Source organism: Phoenix dactylifera, unplaced genomic scaffold (genome assembly GCF_009389715.1).
Source record: "Phoenix dactylifera cultivar Barhee BC4 unplaced genomic scaffold, palm_55x_up_171113_PBpolish2nd_filt_p 000292F, whole genome shotgun sequence".
Taxonomy (NCBI): Eukaryota; Viridiplantae; Streptophyta; class Magnoliopsida; order Arecales; family Arecaceae; genus Phoenix; species Phoenix dactylifera.
In genome coordinates this window covers 461,152-481,153 of record NW_024067772.1, presented here as the reverse complement: position 1 = coordinate 481,153, position 20,002 = coordinate 461,152, and the positions used below count along the sequence as shown (strand labels likewise).

Below are 20,002 nucleotides of genomic sequence, written 5' to 3'. Positions count from 1 at the left end.
ATTTTTGGTAACAGAATGCTAGTTAACATCATACGTTGTTTTTTTTAATCTATGATAGGTCAAATAATTCCCAGAAGATTCAAGTTCAGCTTGCAAGATTTTGGAAAGATATGAAAGTACTTTTGCTGGACAAGGTCTATGTCGTAAATGTTCTAGGTAATATTTTCTACATTTATCAACTTAGGGCCATTTAGATACTGCTTTTCTTTTTGGGTGGTTTGATAAGGCTTATAACTCTATATTGAATATCCTTAATAACTTTTTATCAACTAATTGCATACTTACTGAAGTACTGACTTGGTTTCGGGTCTGGGTTCCTATAGTTGACATGACATTAATATCAGGCCTGTCATGATTGATGCCCATAAATACCAACCAATAGAAACTACCATTCTCATGATACTTGATTCCATGTTTAATTGACTGAAATCATCATTTGTGATAGTTATGAAATAGAGTAATATAAATATGTGACCAATTTAGATTAGATTTTGTAACCAAGGTTCACCGTACCGGTGCCGGACCCCGTACCGGTGCCACACTATCATAGTGTCGGTATGGTATATAGTATGCCTAGCATACCAAGAGTCGGTACGCCATCGGTACTAGTATCGGTACCGAACCGGTAAGGTGCGGTACATCCGGTACCGTCCGGTCCGGTCCAGTACAACATACCATGGTTGTAACTCAAAATTGTGGATTTAATTCTGGCTGGCATGGCATAGCATGCCATGATATGTACTATGCCAATGCTTTACTGATATTTGGCATTGGCATGATATTGGCTGCATCCCCTTGCATGGCTTGTTGTCACACCAATGTGTACCAAGTGTGTGAAGCACTAGCATAGATGTAATACATGCCATGCAAAGGATTTGCATGTTGTTAATGAATCACCATTTATTTGTTGAATGAAGTATATAGCAAGGTTCGCCGTACCGGTACCGGTCGGCGTACCGGTGGCCGGCCGGACCGGTACGGTACCGGTCCGGTACGTACCGGCTGGTACCGGTACCGGCCGGTACGCGGTGGTTTCAAAAACCACAGCGCGCGGCGCTGTGGTTCTAAAAAAAAAAAAAAAAAAAATCGTACCGGTGCGAACCGGCCGGTACCGGCCGGTACGGGCTCCGAACTGGCCGGTACGGGCCCGAACCGGCCGGTACGCACCCGTACCGGCCGGTTCGGATAAAAAACCGGGAAATATTGGTTTTTTATCCGTTCCGGTACCGGCCCGTACCGGCCGGTACGGGCCGGTACGGCATTCCATGGTATATAGAGTTTGAACATGCATGATATGTTTGTTAAGTTTAAGAGCTTCCTAAGCATTCATGATAATTTTGTTATTAACATTCTAGTATATTTGATACCTATACAATGTGAAGTGGATGATTTTTGTTATATTCTTAAAAATAGTAAAATCCTATCATCCATCATGGTTTATAAATAATTATAATTTCATAATCAATTTTTTCTTTTGGAATTTCATTATTAGCTTTAGCCAACAATCCATGTGTATCTATTAAGTTAGAGGAATTGAGTTATAATCCGTCAAACTCCAAGAAAATTTTTATGTGAACTCTCCATGTGGTTTCAACACATATGAATCAGTGTTAATCCGTATATAAGGTATATTTGAATAAGATTTGTGGCTTAATATTACACAATTTATGCTAGTGCAATGAGTGAGAAACGCTCTAGCCCATATAGGCATAAGTGTGAATTTACATACCTCACCAATATATATCTACTGCCCACTCCAGCAAAATAAATAAATAAATAAATAAATAAAATAATTAAATAAATAAATAAATAAAAGGAATATAGCAAGATTGGGTCATCTTTGTTGTTGATTCTTAGGGAGAGAAATAAATGTCTCAGTGTCCAATTGTCACAAGCGAGTAGCATGTCTGAGTAGCTAATATTTGGCTTGATTTTAGCCTGTTTGATTAGTAAACGAGTTGATCTGGAGCTAGGCTTGGCTTGGCCATGCTTTGCTTGACTAAGATCAAAAAAAGAATAAATGATTGAGTGACTGATATATATTATGTACTAATTTATTCACTATTTATAAATAAAATATTTTTATACTTAAAATTTGGATCCATTTCATAGTTTTTGGCATATTTTTACAGTTGATTGCATACCCAATGTTCTCTCTCCACGTTTCTCATCTTGGCTTGGGACTAACAAGGTGGTGTTAAATTAGCTGCAATGTTTAGAATCTATTATACAAAATAATGTGGAGATATGTAAAGATATATGTAACAAAATTAGAATTGGTTTGATGAAGTGGAGTGGTGGATTTGGAATATTATGCGATAGGTGAAATCCTTCGAGACAAGGGAAAATTATATAGAACAACAAAAGGGCCTGCAATTTTGTATGGGTGCTAGGCAGTGAAAAAAGTACATGAAAATAAACTAAATGGTTGCTTGGAGCTCTATAGTTGAAGTTGCATTGCAACATAAATTGCAATAGTTGATTTACAAGAAAGCTTACTTTTTATGGTTGGAAGAGAGTTTGGGGAAAAGAGGGGCATCTTTGATAGACATTAATCGAACATCTTGTGAGCGAACGAAGATAAGGGTGTTCTTGATGAAGAGTCCAGTGATGAAGCAATTGGGGGCGAGGGCTTGGCCGTGGACCTTGGCACCCATGGTGAGGGAGGGGTGGCGGCATGGTCTGCTGAATCGGTCGGAACCGACCGGTACCAGTCTCCACCTGTACGGTACAAGCCCGGTACCAGTGCGAACCGGTACTCGCGGGGAAGAAGGGGGAAGAGAGGACAAGAGAGGAGATAGGGGAAGAAGACCTCGCGCTACCGGGCCTCTTTCTTCCTCCCGAGTACCTCGCGGGGAAGAAGACCTCCCTTGCTCGTAGGAGAAGGGGGAAAGAGAGGAAGGGAAGAAGAGAGGAGGAAGGGAAGAAGAGAGAAGGAAAAAAAAGAAAAGAAAAAAAATGAGAGAGGCCGCGAGGGCGCCTCGACTCGTGCCCGTGCGCGTCCATGCGGTGGGAATCACGGTCCACGCGCGGGGAACCGCGCGGGGCAGCGAGCCCACGTGCTGCCCCGTGTGGGCTTTTAATGCGGCAGAGTGCCATTTTGTAGCATAACGCGGACGTGCGCGCGTCCGCGAGCGTGTCCGCACGTTTTTCTTTTTTTTTTCAGAACCGATTCGGTACCGGTTCCAATCGGTACCGAACTGGAACCGGTACCGGTTCCAATCGGTACTGAACCGGTACCGTTCATCGGTATATTGGTTCGGTCGGTTTCACATACTTTGGGTGGTGGTGCAAGCCTTGAGAAGTGTGGAGAAGGTGAAGGAGATGGGTGGGTCAAGGGGCTAGAGGCGGGCATGGAGGTGTAGAGGTGGAGGGGGTGGGCGGTTGTGAAGGAGTAGAGAAGGGAAGGAAAGAGAGAATCCTTTCTTAATTAAGATACATATTTGAACGGCTGCAACTTGTCCAGCGGCCATTTTGATTGTGACTCGACCTCCTACAAGATAGCCCTAGGTTATAGCCTAACAAGCAACTCAACATACTATGCAATTTGGGTTGCAGGTATCCAATCAAGTAGGCTTGCTTGAACATGCAATTTGAGCTACATGCAGTTGCATTTAAAGGACTTCAAATAACCCCTAAGTGTCGCAGAAATGGATATACTTGAGGGACTATAGGAGTCACAGATTAAGGACAACATGATGGAAAATCAATTGAGATGGCATGGACATGTATCGTGAAGATCTTAGAAGGCTGCTATAAAGAGAGGTACTTTATTTTTTCTGAAGGTTTTAAAAAAAGAAAATGAAGATCTCAAGCATGGTATGTTGAACTGGCCCGTACCGGCCGGTTTAGCACGTACTTGAATCTACCACCACAAGAATAACTTCAAAACCCTTACTGATTGGTAGGCCCTCCACAAAATTCATGGATAGGTCTTCCCAAATTATGCCGGGGATAGGAAGTGGTTGCAAAAGCCCCAATGGTGCCCTAGGATCATACTTTATCTTTTGACATACATCACAATGGGCAACCAATCTTTTTTACATTAGTTTACAACCTTTCCCCAAAGAAAAAAAATTCTTCACACGAACATAAGTGCGAAGCCAACCTGAATGACCACCCTCTTTACTATTATGAAAGTGGTCAAGTATGTCTTTCCTAAGGTTTGGAACATTGGGAATATAGACATACCCTTTGTAGAAGATGAGCCCGTCCCTCAACTTGAAGTTGGCGACTCCATCAGCTGCGGCTTCAATCTTCTCGCTGATTTTTTGGGCGCGGACGTCGAGCTTGATAGCTTCACGGATGCGATCCCAAATATGCCAATCGGCTCCGCTGATGGCCGTGTATACAGGCTCGTCCTTGGTTGCTGGAATTTCTGCAAGTGTTTGTTCCGCAGCCATGATTTGAAGGGTTACCTTGGTTTGGTTGGCTGCGGCAGGGCTTGCAGAAATTTCTGGTGTTACGGAAGTAGCTGAAACTTCTGCAGTAACTGGTGCGGAACCCATGAAGTGCTTGGCCGCAGGCTGTTTGGATGTTGCTGTCGCTGCGGCCTCGGGCGGCTGGGGTTCGGCAACTGCTGCTGCTGCAAAATAGGCTGCAGCAGCCGGTTCTTCTTGGCTGAGTGCTGCAGAAGGGCCTACGGCATCCTGACCGCAGGCTAGGGCTGAGGCGCTGAAGGCTTCGGTCGACTAAACACCTACGGGTTTCGTTGCTCCCATCTGAAATTGCAATGCCATTGTCGGTGTCATCTTCGCCGCCGATGTCAAGTAGGAAGAATTGGCCGGGATTGCATCTGTGGCCTTTCTCCCACTTTGCGCCGCACTTGAAACAAAGGCCCTTCTTGATATAGTCTTGAAGCTCTTCGCGAGAAAGCTTCTTGACTTCTTTGGCTTGTGGTTTGGAAGTGCTTGTGGCTGCATGATTGGCTTCCGGTTGGAAGGTTTTGGTGTCCTTGCCGCTGGACCTCTCCTTGGCCGGTCGTCGGTCGGTGTAGCCGCTTTGGTCAAGGATCTCGGCCATGCGCATCGCATCCTAAAGGCTTGTCGGCTGCTTGAGCTTAAGTTTCTTGGCGAGCCAAGGCTTAAGCCCGTCGATGAAAGTGCCAAGTAGGGCCTCCTTAGACCAACCATCCACCATGGTCTGAAGTTGCCGGAACTCGTCGATGTAGCCCTGCACTTTGCCTTCCTGTTTTAATTTGGCCAATTGGCCATGATGGTTTACAACTGGGGACGGACCCCATTGGGACATGAACTTCCTCACAAAAGTTGTCCGCCCAGTCTCCTTCCCTCTTTTTCATATAGGGCCCAAATCCACCTCCACCATCTACTGGCTCTACCCTCTAGATGAAAACTAGCTAGGGTTACCCATTCTCCTTGTGGGATCTCATAGACATAGAAATATTGCTCGACCTTGTCGAGCCACTCATAGATCACCACCACCAAAAGTAGGAAAGTCTATTTTGGGTTTTCTAAGCCTCTTCTCTTGGAACCCTGAAACTCTGAAATCATCATCATCATCAGCCCGATTCCTCCTATCCTCATGTTCCCTATGGCCAAGTGGCCTCTGAGCGTGAGGATGTCTCTCGGGTTCACTATCTTCCTCATACAACCTCCTTAACCAATCCTCTTCATGGACACCTTCAGCCCATCTATCAACCACTACATCTTCTTTTTTAACTCTTCCTCCTCTTCTTCCTATCTCCCTGGGTTTTTCTCTCAACCCATCGCTCTCATTGCTCTCCCTATCATCTCTAACCTGGCCCTGCCGTGAGGCATGCGTCCTAGGTTCTTCTTGAGCTCTTTCTCTCTCCTACCAATATCCTTTCTATCCTCTCTAAGTGTGCATTATTTTCTTTCCTTATATCGTCGCCGGTCCCCTTGACCGGTCGGATGTTGGCTAGTCTCCATGGACATGATCTGCCCAAAATCAGTCCTACCGAAGGTGTGCTCCTCCAAGCCTCCATGCATGTGATGAATTTGGCTCGGCCAAGTGGGGTCCTCAACAGAAGCGCGCCTGCGTGCATTGGGAACTGTGCAGGCGCACTTCCACGGCGGACCGGGTAGGTACCGGTTCGGTACGGCTCGAACCAGTATCGACTCGGTCCAGGTTGCCATCAATACACCGATTGGTATTGGTTCGGCGTACCTTGATCTCAAGTAACATTTGTTGTGAGGAAAGATATAGACTATAGAGCATGGAATGCCGTACCGGTCCGGCCGTGGACCGGTACCGGAACGGATAAAAAACCGGTATTTCCCGGTTTTTTATCCGAACCGGCCGGTACGGGTGCGTACCGGCCGGTTCGGGCCCGTACCGGCCGGTTCGGAGCCCGTACCGGCCGGTACCGGCCTCGTACCGGAACCGGCACAAATTTTTTTTTTTTAGAACCACAGCGCCGCGCGCTGTGGTTTTTGAAACCACTGCGTACCGGCCGGTACGGGACCGGTACCAGCCGGTACGTACCGGACCGGACCGGTACCGTACCGGTCCGGCCGGCCACCGGTACGCCGACCGGTACCGGTACGGCGGACCTTGCTATAGAGAAACTTGGAATCAAGGTTCGCCGTACCGGTACCGAACCCCGTACCGGTGCCGCACTAGTATAGGCGTACCGAGTGTCGGTATGGTACGGTATGCGGTACGCCAGGCGTACCGACATTGGTGTACCGATACCGGTACCCATCGGTACGGGTACGGTACGCTCGGTACTGACCGGTACCGATCGGTACAGCGAACCTTGCTTGGAATAATATCAGGGGTGGCCTTAGATAGGAATATTTAGCGAATGAGGATCCATAAAGCCAATGTCCAATAGTTAGGAAGAAGGCAAGATGATTGTGATACTTATCTTGAAAAAATAACTAAGTTGACATTAAAAGAATGTAATTTGAAAGTCTTGAGGAGCCTTGGGCTCTCACTTGATCTCTTAATCAAGCCATTCATGGCCCATTCTAGTATATCTCAAAGTTAAATGAGTTTGCTTGTTCTTGGCTCGATTATAAGATGAAGCGATCTTGAGCTAGGTCTCACTCTCTTGAGCTTCATTCCTTTGCATGTTTATGTATACATTACATTTGGCCGTGGATTCATATATAATGTTCAACTCTTTGACAAATGTACTTCTCTTGGGGTTCCATCTACTCCATTTTGTCGAGAAAGAAGAAAAAACATGGGGAGCAAAATTTCTAGAAAAAAGAGAGTGCATACAATAGTAACTTAAATATAAGCAACAGATCATGTGGTTCTTGTTACATATAATTTGATGCACATATCAAACTGTGTACTTAGATATGTTGTAAATAAAATGAGCTGCTTCTTTCTTTTTTCTCTATCTCCCCTCTCTCTCTCTTATTACTATCAACTTTGACTTTTTTAACATGTCAAATTTTGATGCTACCTGTCCATGGGTTGGATGTTCTTACTAGGGTCATAGGGTGATCAAGCTTAAACCATCAAGAAATCTACCCAAACCTAGTTCAATTTTTTTGAATTATGATTGCCATTTAAATTGATGCTGAACAAATATATATTTTTTTGAGTCATTGATCATTGCATGTAAGTATAATGAGCATGATGGAAATCTAAAATTATTGTTCATTATTAGCCATGATCTGCCAAACTAACACGAATTGTCTGATTCGATGCGTATCGACCCCATCCTGGGAGGAACCAATCAGTTTGGCCTCTTGGTTCAGGAACGAGTACCGAACCGGTTCCAAAAAAAAGAAAAGAAAACGCGTGGATACGCCGTTCGTACCGTGTGGAACGCGCGTGGGCGTGAGTCGGGGACTAATGGGGGGCGCTCTCGGTCCCCAAGCCCCACACCATTGCCTTTCTTTGCTTCTTGGCTTCTAGCCGGGTTGTAATGCTGCCGTGGACCGATAGGAAGATAAATGCCAAGGGTTGCTTGTAGGAATTGGAAATAGCAGCAGATTTCTATGCCTAAGTTATTTGGAACACAACTTGGATGGATGGAAATTGAGTGCACAGTGGCTATTCATTTAGAATGAATGATGAATACAAAATACAAGTGCAAATAAATAAATCTAGTGAGGTATACAAGGTTCCCATACTAGCCCAATCTACTAAGAACTCGAAAGGAATTCCTAATAGCCCAATCTAGCAGAGGTAGACATTCCTCTAGCTAGTCTAATCTAGTGAGAACTTGATGTGGCCCTCCCTAGCCCAAGCCTTAAGGCTGATTTATACAAGTGGACTCTCCACATGTTTCTTTATAATCTGGATGGATCCCCACACTTCTGTCCTTCAAGGATATTTATAAACTGCAAGGTTGGCTGCCATTGGCTCGCGGGATCCGGCTGACCGGGCCGCGCATCTTGGAAAGCTGGGTGCGCACCCAGGCGATGTTCTTTGCAATGCTCCTCGGTCTTTTGGACCCTTGGGGTGGGATTTGGGCGGATGCCCTGCTGGTATAGTAGGTCGCTGCTACGGTGCGCCCGCGCACGGCCACGGCCACGACGCCCGCGCACGGCCAAGGCCATAGCTCGGCCAAATTCATTTGCAATGCTCCTCAGACTTTGGAATCCTCGGGGTGGGCTTTGGGCGGATGCCTTGCTGGATTAGGAGGCCACTGCTGCGGCGTGCCCGTGCAAGGCCACGACCACAAGCGCCCACGCACGGCCAAGGCCACCGAGCGGTCTGGCTTAGTTCAGACCCATTTGCAATGCCCTTTAGTACTTTGGAACCTTCGGGGTGAGCTTTGGCCGGATGCCCCGTTGGGGTAGTAGGGAAGGAATTGCTCGCTGGGGTCGGACAAGAGCGCGCGCGGCTGGATGGCTGCGCCCAAGCTTGTAGATTGTGTGCTTTGGCAAGAGCGCGCACAAGGGCGCGCACGGCTGGTCGGGTGCGCAGAAGCTTGCGAGTTGCGCGCTAGGCCGTTGCTTGGTTTGGTTGGCGGGCGCGGCTGGCTGGGCGCACGAGCACTTGTGCGCAGCGCGCACGGCCGTTGCTTCATTTGGATGGCGCGTTCGTCTGGTCGGGCGCGCTCGGTTGGCTGGGCGCACAGACACTGATGCGTAGCGCCCTTGGCCTTTGCCTTGCTCGGTTGGTGCCCATTGTGCTGATAGGGGAATTCTGGCGCGCGGGCTGGTCCTGCACGCTGCCGTTGGTGTTGTCGTTGCGCACAGGCGCTGGTCTTGGCCTGCGCATGTGGCTGTTTGCCTTTGCCCTTTTTGGCCATCTAAGGCTTGGTCAGCCTCTAGGCTCATCAAATGCCCGATCTGGTTCTTGAGTGTTGCTTGGACCTCATCTGGCTGAGTGCCATGGCTGTGTGGTTTTGGGAGGTTTCCATCTGGGGCGCGTTTTTCCACTCATGTGCGCCGGCGCGCTGCCCCGGCCTCTCTTTTTTTTCTTTTCTTTTTTTTCTCTTCTTCTCTTCTTCTTTCCGAGCTGCTCTTTTCTTCCCCTCTCCTCCTCTCTTCTCCTCTCTTTCCCCCCTTCTCCCGCGAGCAAGGGAGGTCTTCTTTCCCGCGAGGTAGTCTTCTTCGCCACGAGGTGCTCGGGAGGAAGAAAGAGGCCCGGTAGACAAAAATCCTCGCAAGAGAGGTCTTCTTCCCCCCTTCGACTGGTAGTCTTCTCCTCTTGCTCTTCTTCTTCCTCTTTGTTCCTCTTCTTTCCTCTTCTTCCTCTTCTTCTTTCCTGCGAGTACCGGTGTGAACCAGTGCGGTTCCCACCGGTACAAGGTTCGCACCGGTACCGGGCTTGTACCGGTGGGAACTGCACTGGTTCGTACCGATACGGGCAAGGAACTGTTCGGTTCCGACCCCATGAATTCTATGGCTGCACTGTACCGGTGCTGGCCAGTACCGTTACGGTACAGGCTGAACCGGTCGGTTCAGCAGACCTTGGTTAGGACCGTGGTGCGGATGGAAGGTGACAGTGAAGAAGGCTTGAAGAGAATAAATAAATATTGGTTATTGCTATCAATCAGAGGGTAAGCCTTGGCGCAATGATAAGGTTGCTCCATTATGACCTAGGTGTTATATATTAGAAACAGGGAAATTGCCTCTTGACATATTGGGGTAAGGTTGTATATATCTGACCCTCCTTAGACCTTACAGCGGCAGGAGCCTCGTGTACTATGTTGCTCTTTATTGTTATCTATCAAAAATATTAATACAAAGGAATTAGAAGATTGCAACATAAGGGTTGTTTGTCTAGGGAATGTTCAGCTTAATTATTCTACAGATTTGTTTTTTGTTCTTTGATGATATTAATCGCCGAAATCTTCTACCATTTCAGGTTATATTGCATACAATTTTGTCATAGGAGCTTATTCATACTGGGGGCCCAAGGCTGGTTATGATATCTACCATATGGTAACCTTCTACATTTGAGTGTGATGGTTCTATTGCATGTTACTAAATCAGTAAATCCTATGTTTGTTCAAATATCTACAATTCTATAATCATTACAAACTTTTAGTTGCAAGTACGCAAACCAGAGCAACATTTCCAGCAACTATTGGTATACTTTTACTTGCTATTCCCATTTCTTTCATCTTAGTTTGCAGCTCAGATACTGAGTATTGTTTCCTTCTTGTCATAAACCTCAACCAAATAATTTCTGGCCAGCCACTTCCAGGATTTCCTGCTTCCTTATGTGCCGATGTTGCCAAATCTATATCAAGCCGATAATTAGGGTTTAAAAACTGTATTTGCTGCCAAATCATAAATAACGTTTGATGACATATTTCGTGATTGCTTTGTCCAGCATCTGGGCTTTCCTTCTTTTCCCTTGACTTTTATTTGGCTTCTTTATGCTTAGATCTGATGTGTGCCTTTTGAAAGCATTACTGCGGATAGGTTTTACATATCATCATGAAAAGGAAACAGTATTATAATTAATTTAGAAATACATGAGTTACCTTTACAAAAACAATTATGATGCTTTAAGTATATTCCATGTCTACATATCCTTGTTTAATGCAAGGAGATGCAAAATGTATAGGAGATTGAAGATAGTTATGCTTTTACAACTAGCGCATATTTAAGCAGGGGAGAGTAGTTGCTAAAAATAAAACTAGCTTGTGGACTTTTCCTACTGAATTGTCATCTTTTTTGTAATCATTATACCAGTCCTTCAGAGAAGGCCAAGATGATATTTAGCAGAATTTTAATTTGCCAGCCTCGAACTAACAATCATTTTTATACCTAATTATGTCGCCACTCTGAAGAAACTATCCACCAAAACCCAAAATCGGACGCTTCAGCTATATGATTATTAAATGAATATGCTAACCTCCACATGACCAAATCCATTCTTCAAAAAAATCATATTATTCTTCAAAAACTGAGTCTGAAAAAATCTTTTTGTGTGAGCATTTCTTTAAGTAATGAATAATTTTATTGCATGAACCAATACACTGCTTTACTAATTGTTTGTTGGATTAAAGACCTTGCTGCTGCCTTTCATTACTTTATTTTCTTTTCTGGTCAGAGCAATGCAGATTTGACATTTGGAGGTGTCACAATAATATGTGGAATCTTTGGAACTTTAGCTGGTGGTTATATTCTCGATTGGATGAACTCTACAATCTCTAATGCTTTCAAGGTAGTGATTCTAATACAAGGCATCAATTTGGTTGTTTTTAGATCATTCGTGGCATGAACTGGCTTTCAATCATGCATTTTTTCATGTGTCAAATGCTTATTTACACATAAGAAAGCTTGATATGTCGACATTGATAAGTTATTTGTCTTGTATTTAGAATGCAATCAGTCTATAATGATATTCTTGCACAATATTGTGTTACAATGATTTCTCACATAATATGAACTTATAAAAATAGTTCATCTGTATGCATGTTTGCTGCAGTTAAGCTGAACTAGTTCTATTTATTGCTAATAAGTTCTGCTGCTAAGAATCATGAAAGCTATATTAGGAGGAAGCATGTGGAAGGAAAGATGTAAAAGAAACCATTGTTTTGTTGTGAAGTTGTGTACAAAATGAATATAAAAATATTTTCTGAAAAGAAGCTCTTTGAAAGAAGGAAAAGCTTACATAAAAGGAATCATTTCCGTGATTGTTACATTTTCTTGTGGCCAAAGTCCTTTAAGAATATTCTCTACCATGTTCCATGTATTCAATATGCATGTAGTAGATGTGTCCTCAATGAGAAGAGCTAGTTTGGTGTTTGTTTTTCATTTTATGTTTCGTGCATGCATGCATCTTTAGGGGGTGTGTTGGTGGTGGTGATTAATGAGTAAGCTAGTTGAGAGGCAGGTCAAGCACATAAGATTTGTGGATAATAAGAAAATTTCAATTTATTGTCTCCCCTAATGATTAAAATTCAAGGAACGCCGAACTGACCTTAGTCTTGTATCGAACCGAACCAACACTAGCTCGAGATGGTTCAGCAGTTTGGGTCGATTCATTTATAAAATCCTCTTAACAAGGTCCGTCGTATCGGTACCGGTCGGCGTACCGGTGGTGGCCTGGACCGGTACTACCGGTTTCATACCGGTCCCGTACCGGTCCGTACTGGTCCTATACCAGTTCTCCAATGATAAGCTACCGACACTGGTCCCAAGCCGGACCGGTACGTATCGGCCGGTACGGCAGACCATGCCTCTTAACAATATTTGGTGAAAGGTTCAAGAGATTTCGATCTCTCTTGCTTGTGCTCTATCTCCCCCCACTCTGACATTAATCAGCGCCTCTCTCCCCTCTTCAACAATGGCCGACGCTGCCCGGTAAACCCTCATCTTTTGCTCTCTCTCTCTCAAAAAAGGTTCCCTCACCGCTCTCTATCCCCTCTTCAACGCTAAACAGCCTCTTTCTCCTCTTCAATGCCAATTAATGCCTAGGTAAGCCACTCCGCCTCTCTCCCTCTTCTCGTCCCCCCCTCTCTCTCTCTCTTCCCCTCTCTCCCTCCTACCATCTCATTGCAACTCTCCCCCTTCCTCTACCTAATTTGGTATGCTCAAGCATAGTAGGGTATGGACCTGTACTATACCGAACCGATCACTAGCTACTAACCTTCCTCTACCTAACCCACCACTTGTCTGACAAATCTTGGATTAAATACTCTCATTTTTGTCTCTCTATGTGCACATGAATGTTGTTGTTTAACTTCTTGAAGTGTGGTGTTGTTTGGATATCTTGTAGCATGCTTGTAGGGGACAAGCTTAGGCTTTGATGGTGGAAGGTTAGATCATGTCCTATAAATCACCTTCACCCCTTTCTATGGGCGAAAAAGCTCGAAAGCAAGTTTGGACTTATTTGGTCAAATGTTTTGATTCAAGGTTCATGGTGTTGTCTGGGTTCTTTGTGGAATGACACATGCATCCCTACATTCGGGATGGTGGATGATCCGTCATGGTCCTTGTCCCATCATTGTCCTGTCCTGACACTCGGGATGGTGGGATGCCCTGCTGTCCCATCAAGACTTAAATGCTTTATTTTCATTTGTCTTCTTTTGTAGGTTATGAGAAACTAAGAGGCTTGCTTGTGATGAAGCTAGTGAATGTTGTGATGCTAGCAACTTGGTTTCATTAAGCTTAACAAGGAAGTCGTAATGTGAAAGCGTCACTTGTTTCATGCGACGCACCACAACCTAACCCAATTGTGATTAAAAGTAGGAAAAAGTTAGCAAGGTCATCATTTATAATCTGTGCGTCATAATTTGACATGGTTGTGGTGACAAATGAGCAAGAATTGGCTAGGTCATTTGTCATTGCCTGTAAGTGGCACACAATAATGTAGCTTGTTTCTATTTTGACAAATATGCAACGGTTGTTCAGGTTTTCTAGAAGTAATGTGGCAAAATTCTGTGTAGTTGTAGTAGTAGTCTGGCAAGCAATCACATCGAATAAGGAAAAGCATGCAAATTGCAAAAGAAATTAATTATGCAAAAGAAGAGGGGTAGATCTGTTTCTTGGAATCTTAGAACTTTGACCGGAAAGAGTAGACAACTATTGTATATAATAACACATAATATTGCTTATTTATGAGAAACTAAATAGAAAGGGATATTGGCGAGAGTTGCAACTTTAAAAAGGAAAGGATAATAGTAGAAAGAGAGTTGGAATACTGCTGTATGAAGAAATGATAGATAAAATAGTAGATGTAAGAAGAATAAGTGATAAGCTAAACAGCTATTAAATTATATTATATAAGGAGATTATTAATGTTGTTAATATTTATGCACCTGCAAATGCTTCGAGGAGAGGATTAAAAGGCAATTTCAGAAGGAGATTGATGGACTAATGCAAGGTATTCTAAGGTGTTGGCTTCAATTGATATGTAGGGAAGATAGTGGATATGGTTTTGGTGATAGCAATCTAATGGGAGATTCCATTATTGATTTTGCAGTGGCTTTTGAGATAGTGATTGCAAATATATATGTAAGGAAGAGATGAACATATAATAACCTTTAAGAATGGATCAGTTTTTTCATAAATAAATTATTTTTAAACAATGAATAGAGAGATTGACATGCAAAGATTGTAAAGTTGTGGTAGGGAAGAGTTGACCACACAATGCAGGGTAGTAGTCTTAGATGTATATAGGAAGTTAACAGAAAAGAAACAAAATTGAGAAGTATCTAATGATAAGATGCCGAAATTTAAAAGAAGAAACTATTGCATTTCCAGGGATAAACTATTAAAGCAGGGGAACCAGTACTTAAGAACTGAACCAAGTTGAAGACCAAATGATTGATTGTATAAAAGAGTAAATAGAGATGTCCCAGGGGGAGGGGGTCACAGGGCCGAAGATATACACAAATAAAGTGTATGGTTGAATAATGAGTTACAAGGGACAATTAACTAAAGAGCATTTGATTTAAACAATGGCAGATGTAGGGTAATTCGAAAGACATAGAAGACTAAGATTGATGCAAAAGTAATAATAAATATGGCTAAGTATATAGCACATGCTAAACTGTAGGATGCTTGGGTTCAAAAGAATGGGAGAATAAAGCTTGTAAAACAGCTAAAGTAAGAAAAAAACTAAAATATTGATCAAGTTAGATACAGTAAGAATGAGGATAATAGGATAGCTAGAAGGTGAAGAAATTAAAGAAAGATGGAGGTGCTATTTTCAGAATTTTAAATTATGATTTTACTAGAGATATTTTTTTTAATAAGATAAATTAATGAGTTGTCTGGATTTTCTTTTTACAACTCATAAAACTAGGATAGGGATTAATTTGAAAAGGTAAGGCATTAGTGCTAGATGAAATAATTATTGAGATTTAGAAAGTCATGGGTGATCTTAGATTAATTTGGCTTACTAATTCAATGAAATTTTGTGAACCAAGATAATGCTAGATTAGACTAGAAGTATTTTATTGCCTATTTATGAGACTGAAGATGATGTACAGAAGTTATAGGAAAGTAAATTTGTGAGGCTCTATGATGTAATGAGAAAGAGTAGTTGAACAAAATCTTAGAGAATCAATTTGAATTTATGCCTAAAATGTCAATAATAGAGGTTATATTCTTTCTTAGACAATTGGTAAGAAAATATAAGGAAAAGGGAAAAAATCTACATGTGGTCTAAATTGACTTGGAGTTTGCTTGTGATAGGGTGCCAGGAAAGGTAACTTGATGGGCTTCAAGAAGGAAGTGTGTCCATGATTGAGCCATTGAAATCATTAAAGATATGTCATATGTGTGTTGGAGTTTTGTCGAGTGTTTGGTGTCATTCTGGTATAACAAATGGATTCCCAGTAACAAAAAATCCATAATATGTTTGCATGAAGGATCAATGCTAGTCTATATCTTTTTACAACATTTATAGATGAACTTATGGCCAAATTCTAGGAAGAGATGCCTTGGTATATGCTATTCATAGTTGATATACTAGTGGTTGATGAGAAAAGTAGATCGAATTCAAAATTATATTTGTAGAAGAAAGCATTAGAGGACAATTACTTAAAAATCAGCAAAGAAAAATCAAATTATATGTTATGTAATTTTACTAAATATAGAAATGAAGATGAGGTTGCAATTAAGATTGATGGAAAAGAGATACCGCAAATTGATAGGTTTCATTGTTTAGGACCTATTGCAAAAAAAAAACAATTGATGGATAGATAAAGATATGTTACTGGATTAAAGTTGATTGGATGAATTGGCAAGGTGCTTCTGGGGTATTATGTGATTGATGCATACCTTAGAAACTTATGGAAAATTTTCATATAGAACAATAATAAAGCCTAAAATGTTATATGGCTTTGAATGTTGGCAATAAAGAAGGTTTAGGAAACAAGTTTAGCGTCTATGAAAATGTTAAGATGGATGTATTATAAAACTACAAAGGATAGATTGAGAAATGAGTCTATTAGAATAGTTGTTGGAGTTGTATTAATTAAGTACAAAGTGATGGAGAACGATTGAGATGGCATATGCATGTACAATAAAGATCTAAGATTTTGAGGAAGCTCTAGTAAAAAGGATACTTTAATTTTTGTTGAAGGATGTAGGAATAGGGGACAACCTAAGATGACATGGATAATGGTTGTGAAAAAGATATGGTAATGCTTGAAGGTATATAAGAGGTGGCTAAGGATTCATCTAATGATATGGCCTAGTATGTCCCACTAGTACTGTACTGTTCTAACAAGAAAACAATACCTAGTATGTCCCTGGTACATGGTTGCTTATGAACCAAGATGTAACAACTGGCCCCGGTTGGTAGTAGGCAGGATGGACAATGATGATTATGTTTCAACTCTTGGGATGGCTTGGTGTTCTGGTGTGTGTGTGTATATATATATCCTCTTTATTCATGTTGTTGGTGGTTGTTTCAATCGATCCTGATAAATTTTGACCATCCGGTACCATAACAAACAAGGACCAAACCAAGATGGGTATTGGTGCCGAGACTTTAATTCTTGGGTGTGGCCATTCTTGGCAGATGAGAATCCATAAGGCCGACCTAAAAAAATTGGGATAAGGCTTGATTATTATGGTCATGGTTATGAGGATATGGTAAAATATGTCGAGTCATGGTTTCGGGTTAACAATACCAGAGAAGAAACAAAGTAATACTTCCTATTGCTTTGACAAAATATATACAGGCTATTCAGTGCAATGTTCTTCATGGAGATAAGTTTGAAATTTTGGAATTTGATAGAACATTACCTTTAATAAGGGTCTTTCTGCATCTTTTTGGCTGCAACATATCGAGAATACTAAGTTTAAGGAAGAGCTAATTTGCTTCCATCTATTTGTAAATCTGATGTTGCTTTGATTCATGTGTTATTCACAAGTAAATTCATATTATGGTTGGTTGGGAGGTGTATTGGCATTCAGTTCAAAGTCCTTGCATATGCTACTGGAGGATGAGATTGTTAAGTAGTCATTTAAATGCATTTGGGATCCATATGTATTGAATTGTAAGCATGACTCATGCATTAATAGGAGATTGATGAATGAGATACAAGCATAAAATGCAAGGTTTGCTGTGCCAAAACCGGGGCCCGGATTGGTTGCCCGGCGTCATGGGTTGGTACGCCCTTGTTGCCGGGCCCATACCGACACAGTAGAGGAGGCGGGGGAGAGGGAGAACGGGAGGAGAAAAAGAGAGAGATAAGGGGGAGAGAGGAGGGCGACGGAGGCCGGCGAACCGTGCGGAGGACCGCGGAGGCCGGCGAGTGGAGGAGGGACCCTCTCTTTTTCTTCCTCTCCCTCTCCCTCCTTCCTCTACTCGCTCTCTTTTTTCCTCTCTTTCCTTCTCCTCCTTCTCCCCCTCTGACAGCTTTTCGTTTCGATTGCCAGAACTATCACGGTTCGCAGCTGGTATGCCTCAGTACTCTCCGAACCGTCCGGTTCGGGACGGTTCCATCGACCCTGATAAAATGAATATGAGTTGTACAATATGAAATGCCTGAATAAAGAAAGACAGTCATTTCAGATTTATAAGGATTTAACTTGATGGTTTCAGTTGGATAATCACTTATTCACCAACCAATTTTCTTCTTTTGTTCTCCTGAGAACAGCTGTAGAACATAATTATGGAGAGTATTTGTTTAGTAGTTTCAATTAGGGAAAAAGGTCTAATTGTTGGTAAAATTAAAAAGTTGAAAAAGATTCTCCAAAACTGCAAGATATATATGCCTTTTGTTTTGAAGCAGCCTCCTTGATGAAATGGAGATTTTGTGACAGAAAATCCTCCTTGTGATGGTTCTTGTTTGTCACTATTTCTTAATTTTATGATTTTTTTTGCTTGAGGCACCTTCTCTCTTGGCATCATCTTTTCTACATATTTTTGATTATTGTGAATTTGCAGATCAAAATAGCTCTGTAGAAATGAATATGGTTCGACAGTAGCTTTTCATTGAGTCATCCACCAACTTGAACTCAAATTAACTTTTGGTATAGTGTGGAAGGTTCATTAATGACCCAAAAAGTCATTGGATTTGAACTGGGTAGAAGTCCAAAGTCCATGACAATAGCTATGAAATGAATGCAAAGTCCAAAGTCCAAAGTCCATTTCATAGCTGTTGTCATTAATAACTGCTCTGGTCTTTTGTTCAGCGATCTTTAAATTTTCTCTAGTAATTATGCATAAATCAGATAGCAAAGCAACATGCTTTGGATGGGTTCAGTGAAATGCTTCATATATATGAGTTTAGTTTTTAGACCCTCTTATAATTGGTGAATTACTCAGATTAACTTACTTTAGATTCACATTCTTATACTATTGCCAACATTTAGGACATTCATCACTCTAGTGCTTCATCATGTGTGGTGTTCTTATGGTAAAAAATCATGATCTGCCTAATGGCTGACAGATTTTATTGCACATCAATCGCAATGTAGTTATTAAAACTTGTGAGTATGCAGAGACCATTTTCAACAAAGCTGCTGATTGTCAAAAGTTTCTTGGTGCATGTAGCATTGGAGGGTCCACACTAAGTGACCTCCTGATTACTACACATTTCTCATCAATTTATATGTAACTTGTCAAAGATTTCTATCTAAGTGCAAAAGTTAGACTTATGTAATAGTTTATATCTTGTATTATGCAAAATCTTTGTTTAAAATTACTATGCTTACTTGAAATTCTTAATTCTTTAGTTACTTCATATATTTTACCATGGCAAATTGAACTTTTTTTGTAGCTTCTTTCTGGAGCAACTTTTTTGGGGGCTGCATTTTGTTTCGGTGCTTTCTGCTTCAAAAGCCTCTACGGTTTCCTAGCATTGTTTTCGGTTGGGGAACTTCTAGTTTTTGCAACACAGGTATAGTTGTATGGCAAACAGAATTTGCCTTAGATCAACTTTCAAAATGTCCATTTCTTAACAAAACAAGTCTTGTATCAGCAAGTATATGTTGTGTGCACTTCATCATGTAAAGTGTAAACACTAGAATAAAGTTTCTCTCTCAGCTGTTGAGATGTCACAATTATCAACATTGACTCACTTCAGTATGTGATCCACATAAGAACCATTGATGCAAGTCTATTACTTGGAATTTTGCACTTTGTACATTCTACTTAAACCTTCTAATAGAGGGCATGCCGTCTCCTTTTTAATATGAAATACATGCAATATGTAATGGAGTATTTTGCTGAATTTTCATCTGAAATAGTAGTAGAACAAAAATCCTTATTAGGGAGAATTAAATAATGACAAATCTGAAAATGTAAGGAGAGTTGTGCTAATATTGGATTTGGACGAGGCAGTGTTTAGTATATGAAGGGGAAGTACTTGTGAAAAATTTGACCTTTCTAGTTAAGAGTTCCATATTTAAAAGGCCTCTATCTCCCGTTGTAAACCCTGATGGTCTCTTGGAAGTTGTCCTGGCTTAAGATTGTTTTTTCTTTCCCTTTATCAAAATAAAAATGCAAAGATATCAACCAACCCTCATCTATACATCAGCTAATCAGCAATAGTGGCTGTAACATTTGGATTGTTACTTGAGTGGTTCACAACAAGCAGCTTTATCCAAAGGAATCCATAAAAAAGAGACCATGGTTAGTCTACCTAGACATGTCCTTAAGAAGCCTCCCAAACAGCAATTAAATA

The 20,002-nt window shown here is 41.8% G+C and overlaps 1 protein-coding gene across 1 annotated transcript in view; it reads left to right on the top strand.

Annotated features, from left to right (window-relative positions):
* Window positions 1–20,002, top strand: part of LOC103705201 (probable sphingolipid transporter spinster homolog 2) — a 50,466-nt gene that overhangs the window by 25,518 nt on the left and 4,946 nt on the right. The window contains exons 10-13 of the mRNA XM_008788838.4: window positions 59–156; window positions 10,264–10,340; window positions 11,461–11,574; window positions 19,097–19,216. Of these exons, the coding sequence (XP_008787060.2) occupies window positions 59–156; window positions 10,264–10,340; window positions 11,461–11,574; window positions 19,097–19,216 (409 nt within the window). The remainder of the gene's footprint in view (window positions 1–58; window positions 157–10,263; window positions 10,341–11,460; window positions 11,575–19,096; window positions 19,217–20,002) is intronic.